The 7,856-nt window shown below is 42.8% G+C and overlaps 1 protein-coding gene across 1 annotated transcript; it reads left to right on the top strand.

Annotated features, from left to right (window-relative positions):
* Positions 1–6,810: 6,810 nt before the first annotated feature.
* On the top strand, positions 6,811–7,579 carry LOC123065949 (pleckstrin homology domain-containing protein 1). Its single transcript, XM_044489129.1, has one exon. It carries the CDS (start codon positions 6,928–6,930, stop codon positions 7,399–7,401), a length of 474 nt encoding a protein of 157 aa, XP_044345064.1. The 5' UTR covers positions 6,811–6,927; the 3' UTR covers positions 7,402–7,579.
* The last annotated feature ends 277 nt before the right edge of the window (positions 7,580–7,856 follow it).

Genomic DNA, 7,856 nt, shown 5'->3' on the forward strand with positions numbered 1-7,856 from the left:
TGGTCGTGGAGGAAGTCGGTGAGGCCCGCATTATCAGCCAAAGAATAAAAGTCATCATATATCTCAGCCGCTCTCAAGAAATCATCACAAGGCCATTCACACGGCCATATTTCTGCCACACGGGGGAGATTATACTTGGCCTTTTCATTCTCCTTAGCTTGCTTATCCTTAGAGTCTTGGCTAGAAGAGCCCCTCAAAAATCTCTTAATCATTTCCTGAAAATTTTAGTAACTCAAAATAAAAGTGAATCAAACTCAACAAAATTCATAGCAACTACTCCCACAAGTGCCTAGAGACTATATCATGCATTAGAATTACTTGGGACCATATAAATTTGACATGCAAGCTCAAGAATAGGGTCACCTGGGCAGCAAAAATTTGCAATGAATAAGGTACTAGAATAAAAACTAATTGGACCATTGAAGGAGTCACATGCCAAAGAACAATTCCCCAAAGCAGTTTTGTGAATGGGGCTTTGAGCAAGGAGATCGAAAATGACAGCAAAATGAGCTAGAACTCGTGCTTGAGCTGGATGGTGATTTTTTGGGAGGAAGATGAAGTGTGTGGGTGCAGGAATAAGTGGAGGGGAGCCACCATGGGCCCACGAGGCAGGGGGCGCGCCCTATAGGGGTGGGCGCGTCCTGGACCCTCATGGCCAGGTGCCAGCTCCCCCTGCTATGTTCTCAGTGCTAGATATTCTCAAATATTCCAGAAAAAATCATACTAAATTTGCAAGGGATTTGGAGAACTTTTATTTTCGGGATATTTTTTTATTGCTTGGATAATTCAGAAAACAGACAGAAAATACTATTTTTACTTTATTTAATCTAAATAATAGAAAGTAAAAGGAGGGTACAGAAGGTTGTGCCTTCTGACTTCATCCATCTCATGCTCAACAAAAGGAATCCACTAACAAGGTTGATCAAGTCTTGTTAACAAACTCATTCCGAATAACATGGAACCGGGGAAATTTTGAATAACACTAGGTTACCTCAACGGGGATATGGACATCCACAATAATAAGAATATCATATTTCTTCTTGACAGTAGGAAGAGGAAATTCAAAACCTCCAATAATGATAGTTGGAATTTTTCCAATAGAATTGATGCTATGAACTTGAGGTTGTTTCCTCGGGAAGTGTACCGTATGCTCATTACCATTAACATGAAAAGTGACATTGCCTTTGTTGCAATCAATAGCAGCCCCTGCAATATTCAAAAAGGGTCTACCAAGGATAATTGACATACTATTGTCCTCGGGAATATCAAGAATAACAAAGTCCGTTAAAATAGTAACGTTTGCAACCACAACAGGCACATCCTCACAAATACCGACAGGTATAGCAGTTGATTTATCAGCCATTTGCAAAGATATTTCAGTAGGTGTCAACTTATTCAATTCAAGTCTAACACCGGCTCCAAGATCACATAAAGCAGTTTTAACATAATTTCTTTTAATGGATCATGGTATAGTTGGTACTCCTGGATCTCCAAGTTTCTTTGGTATTCCACCCTTAAAAGTATAATTAGCAAGCATGGTGGAAATTTCAGCTTCTGGTATCTTTCTTTTATTTGTAATAATATCTTTCGTGTACTTAGCATAAGGATTCACTTTAAGCGTATCAGTTAAGCGCATACGTAAGAAGATATATCTAATCATTTCATCCAAGCGCTCAAAATCCTCATCATCCTTTTTCTTGGATGGCTTAGGAGGAAAAGGCATGGGTTTCTTAACCCATGGTTCTCTTTCTTTACCGTGCTTCCTAGCAACAAAGTCTCTCTTATCATAACGTTGATTCTTTGATTGTGGGTTATCAAGATCAACAGCAAGTTCAATCTCTACATCATTATTATTGCAAGGTTGAGCATCAACATGAACATTATCATTAACATTATCACTAGGTTCATGTTCATCACCTGATTGTGTTTCAGCATGAGAAATAGAAATATCATTGGGATTCTCAGGTATGTCTACAATAGGTTCATTAGAAGCATGCAAAGTCCTATCATTTTTCCTTTTCTTCTTTTTAGAAGGACTAGGTGCATCTACATTATTTCTCTGAGAATCTTGCTCAATTCTCTTAGGTTGGCCTTCATGATACAAAGGTTCCTGAGTCATTTTACCAGTTCTAGTAGCCACTCTAACAGCAAAATCATGTTTATTATTTAATTCATCGAGCAAATCACTTTGAGCTTTAAGTACTTGTTCTGCTTGAGTGGTAACCATAGAAGCATATTTTCTAATGAGTGTAAGTTCACATTTAACTCTAGCCATATAATCACTCAAGCGTCCAATCATGTAATAATTACTCTTTAATTCTCTACCAACATAAGCATTGAAATTTTCTTGTCTAGCCATAAAGTCATCAAATTCATCCAAACATTGGCTAGGAGACTTAGTAGACGGGATTTCAACTTTATCATATCTATAGAGAGGATTTACCTTTACTACCTGTGTCGGGTTATCAAGACCATGTGTTTCTTCAATAGGTGGTATCTTAAGACCATGTATTCCTTCAATAGGAGGTAAATTCTTAACATCTTCAGCTTTAGTACCTTTTTCTTTCATAGATTTCTTTGCCTCTTGCATATCTTCAAGACTGAGAAATAGAACACCCCTCTTCTTCGGAGTTGGCTTAGGAGTTGGTTTAGGAATTGGCTCAGAAAGAGTCCAATTATTTCCATTAGTCAACATATTATTCAATAGCAATTCAGCTTGATCGACTGTTCTTTCCCTGAAAACACAACCAGCACAACTATCCAAGTGGTCCTTGGAAGCATCAGTTAGTCCATTATAAAAGATATCAAGTATTTCGTTTTTCTTAAGAGGATGATCAGGTAAAGCATTAAGTAACCGGAGAAGCCTCCCCCAAGCTTGTGGGAGACTCTCTTCTTCAATTTGCACAAAATTATATATTTCCCTCAAGGCAGCTTGTTTCTTATGAGCAGGGAAATATTTAGCAGAGAAGTAATAAATCATATCCTGGGGACTACGCACACAACCAGGATCAAGAGAATTAAACCAAGTTTTAGCATCACCCTTTAATGAGAATGGAAATATCTTGAGGATATAATAGTAGCGGGATTTCTCATCATTAGTGAACAGGGTGGCTATATCATTTAACGTAGTAATATGTGCCACAACAGTTTCAGATTCATTGCCATAAAAAGGATCAGATTCAACCAAAGTAATTATCTCAGGATCGACAGAGAATTCATAATCCTTATCAGTAACAAAGATAGGTGAAGTAGCAAAAGCAGGGTCATATTTCATTCTAGCATTTAGAGATTTCTGTTTCAGTTTAGCTAATAACTTCTTAAGATCAGATCTATCATTGCAAGCAAGAATATCTCTAGTAGTTTCTTCATCCATAACATAACCCTCCGGAACAACAGGTAATTCATATTTAGGGGGAGAACCTTCATCATCACTTCTTCAATAATATCAGTTTCAATAATTTCATTCTCTCTAGCCCTAGCAAGTTGTTCATCAAGAAATTCACCCAATGGCACAGTAGTATCATGCATAGAAGTAGTTTCATCATAAGTATCATACATAGTAGAAGTGGCATCATCAATAACATGCGACATATTAGAATTGATAGCAGAAGCAGGTTTAGGTGTCGCAAGCTTACTCATAACAGAAGGAGAATCTAGTGCAGAGCTAGATGGCAGTTCCTTACATCCCCTCGCAGTTGAGGGATAAATCTTAGTTATTTCATCTTTCAAGTTCCTCATAATGATCAGCGGATATAAATCCCAAGTGACTCAAAGAATAGAGCTATGATCCCCGGCAATGGTGCTAGAAAATAGTCTTGATAACCCACAAGTATAGGGGATCACAACAGTTTTCGAGGGTAGAGTATTCAGCCCAAATTTATTGATTCGACACAAGGGGAGCCAAAGAATATTCTCAAGTATTAGCAGTTGAGTTGTCAATTCAACCACACCTGGAAGTATCTGCAGCAAAGTATTTAGTAGCAAAGTAGTATGGAAGTAACAGTAACAGTGGCAAAAGTAACGGTAGCAGTTTTGTAGTAATTGTAACAGTAGCAATGGTAAAGTAAATAAGCAAAGCACAATATGTGAAAGCTCGTAGTCAATGGATTAGTGATGGATAATTATGTCGAATGCAATTCCTCATCTAATAGTTATAACATAGGGTGACACAGAACTAGCTCCAGTTCATCAATGTAATGTAGGCATGTATTCTGAATATAGTCATACGTGCTTACTGAAAAGAACTTGCATGACATCTTTTGTCCTACCCTCCCGTGGCAACGGGGTCCTAGTGGAAACTAAGGGATATCAAGTCCTCCTTTTAATAGAGTACCGGACCAAAGCATTAACACATAGTGAATACATGAACTCCTCAAACTATGGTCATCACCAAGAAGTATCCCGATTATTGTCACTTCAGGGTCGTCGGATCATAACACATAATAGGTGACTATAGACTTGCAAGATAGGATCAAGAACTCACATATATTCATGAAAACATAATAGGTTCAGATCTGAAATCATGGCACTCAGGCCCTAGTGACAAGCATTAAGCATAGCAAAGTCATAGCAACATCAATCTCAGAACATAGTGGATACTAGGGATCAAACCCTAAAAAACTAACTTGATTACATGGTAAATCTCATCCAACCCATCACCGTCCAGCAAGCCTACGATGGAATTACTCACGCACGGCGGTGAGCATCATGAAATTGGTGATGGAGGATGGTTGATGATGATGACGGCAACGAATCCCCCTCTCTGGAGCCCCGAACGGACTCCAGATCAGCCCTCCCGATAGAGATTAGGGCTTGGTGGTGGCTCCGTATCATAAAACGTGATGAAACTTTCTCTCTAATTTTTTTTCTCCGCGAAAGCAAATATATGGAGTTGGAGTTGAGGTCGGTGGACATCCAGGGGGCCCACGAGGCAGGGGGGCGCGCCCAGGGGGAGGGGGCACGCCCCCCACCCTCGTGGACAGGGTGTGGCCCCTGACTCTATTTCTTTCGCCGGTATTTTTTATTAATTTTGAAAAGTTGCTGCGTGGATTTTCAGGTCATTCCGAGAACTTTTATTTCTGCACAAAAATAACACCATGGCAGTTCTGTTGAAAACAATGTCAGTCCGGGTTAGTTCCACTCAAATCATGCAAGTTAGAGTCCAAAACAAGGGCAAAAGTGTTTGGAAAAGTAGATACGACGGAGACGTATCAGGCGGTCGACTGGAATATGGTGTGTGTTACAGGGGATGCGAACTCTTGTGCCAGAGGAGGGGGTGGATTATATAGAGTGCACCAGGACCCCAGCCGTCCCCCATTACAGGGTTCAATGTACATTAAGATAGGGCGTTACTGGTAACGCCAGCTATAAAGAGCTATTAATGATCTTTAAGACTACTGAGTGAACGTCTGACCATTGCCATCCTGAGTGACTTTAGGTCTTCTGTACTCCGAGTGGTTTCTTGTATGGTCGAGTGACTTCATCTTGGTCGAATGGAATTGGGGCATCCGAGCGAGGTAATTGGTCGAGTGGATTGCACTCCATGGTTACTTCAGTCGGTATCTCTAGTTATACTTTGAATGTCCTTGATTCTATGGTAGTGACCTTGGGTAGGGCGTATAGGTCAGGCCTATGACCCTATCCCAGGTCCATGTCATCGTCAAACCCGTTAGGTCCTCGCACCTTTGTGGGAAACATTTGAAATAAAACTTGCTTAATCTCTTCTTTAGTGTATGCGTCATTTAGATGTGCGTTGAGAGCACCATCCACTCTATTTGGGATATGGGAAAGCACCTCTTCCATACCTATGGTTCCTTCATATGTATATAGATTGGAATAGAATTCATTTGCCATGTCTACAAGCTCTCTACCGTCTGTGCAAGGAGTACCATCAGCTCTCTCCAGCTTGGCTATCTTGTTTTTTGCTTGTCTTGCACTTGCCTTTCGTTGGAAAAACTGTGTATTCACATCGCCTTCAGCAAGCCACTGAATTCTAGCTCGTTGTCTCGTCATAACCTCTTCCATGTAGCATAGCTCAACTATCCTTGCCTCAACATGCCTCTCCTCAATGCCAGGACCGAGCCGAACGGATCCTCCCTTAGCTCCCGCGGGCGAGATCGTAATGCTCGTAGTTCACAGCGAACCGAGCCAAAAGTATTTCTCCCCCATCGGGATAGAGAGCCAGCAACACTCTCAAGTTTTACAACTAGATCATGCACTGAAGCTGCTGGCTGGTCCGGTCCCCATGCTTCTTGAACCACATCTCGAAATCCGCCATTAGACTCCCACATACATTCGTAGCGAAACGGCTTCTTGAGAGCGATCCTAATATTATTTGCCTCGACCTTATTCATCAACGATATTGGGCTATGGTCCAACTTCGCTGCTGTTAGATGCTCAACTGACGCAAATGAAACATTGCAGACCAACTCATGTTAGCTAGTGCACGGTCAAGACAGACCCTACAGTAGTGGCCACCTGCCACCTTCTTCTCCCAAGTCCAATCCAGTCCCTTGTAGCCGGGGTTGTCAAGTTCACAAACATCCACCGCCTCACGAAAACCTACTATCTAAGCACTATCACGGGGGTTTGGGCCCATCTGCTCTTCCGGACGGAGGATCTCATTGAAGTCCCCGATACACACCCATGGCAGAGTGCTTTCTCCTCTCAAAAACTTCCCATGGCAGAGTGCTTTATCCTCTCAGAAACTTCATAGTATCCCACGTTTTGTAACGTTCTGCTATCCATGTGAGCAACGCATCTATACCGATACCGATACAAAGAAGCTCGGTAGTACAGCACACAGTCCGACTCCAGCCCGGCCCGTTCCGTTAAAAGCAGGGCCCAGGGGGGAAACCCAACCGAACGAACGAACGCCAGAAAATCTCCCGACTCGCTCGATCCGATCCCCAAATCCCCCCACATCTCATGGCGGCGAGCCTGTGGCGAGAGGCGATGGGCGCCGGCGCCCCGGCCGCGGACGCGGACTTCCTGGACTACATCGAGTTCTGGCACCAGCCCGAGTGCGCGGGGTGGCTGGACAAGCAGGGGGAGCACACCAAGACGTGGCGCCGGCGGTGGTTCGTGCTCAAGCAGGGGATGCTCTTCTGGTTCAAGGACTCGGACGTCGACCACGCGTCCGTGCCCCGCGGCGTCATCTTCCTCGCCTCCTGCCTCGCCGTCAAGGGCGCCGAGGGCGTGCTCGACCGCAAGTTCGCCTTCGAGCTCTCCACCCCGGGCGAGACCATGTACTTCGCCGCCGACTCCGAGGAGCACAAGGAGGAGTGGATCAACTCCATTGTCCTCCCACTTGCCGCTCCTGCAGGGACCACATGGGATGAAATTTATGACAAGGTGGACATGCTGCGCGCAGGGTTTGGAGCAGAAGGTTTAGATCCTTAGCCAATTGGTTACAGATTCTAGACTGATCGATCAGATCACATCATCTTGAGCAAAGAGCTGAGAGAGTAGGCTATGTGTAGCGTGTTGGTGTCGGTGTGTCGCTGTGGATGTTCGCATTCGTTGACGGAATTATAACTCTCATCCTTCTACTATAAAAATATTATACGTCATTGATGTACTCTTAAAAAGAGGGATTTTACTAAGTCATTTTTGCGATATGGTGAGAGCGGGATATTGGCTAAGGCCTATTTATAGAGATGTGAAAAACAGAAAAGGTAGTATCACTGTGACAAAGATGATGTTCAAATTTAATCGAACCCCTTTGATCATTTTTTAAAAAAAAATCTCGAATACGCACGAGTGTGTATACTATATTTTCAAGAGGAAAAATGGGGTAAAGAGCCCCTCCACGTTGGTGATTACAAACACATAACCCCAACTCCACCCATGCTTAT

This window comes from Triticum aestivum, chromosome 3B (assembly GCF_018294505.1).
Source record: "Triticum aestivum cultivar Chinese Spring chromosome 3B, IWGSC CS RefSeq v2.1, whole genome shotgun sequence".
NCBI lineage: Eukaryota > Viridiplantae > Streptophyta > Magnoliopsida > Poales > Poaceae > Triticum > Triticum aestivum.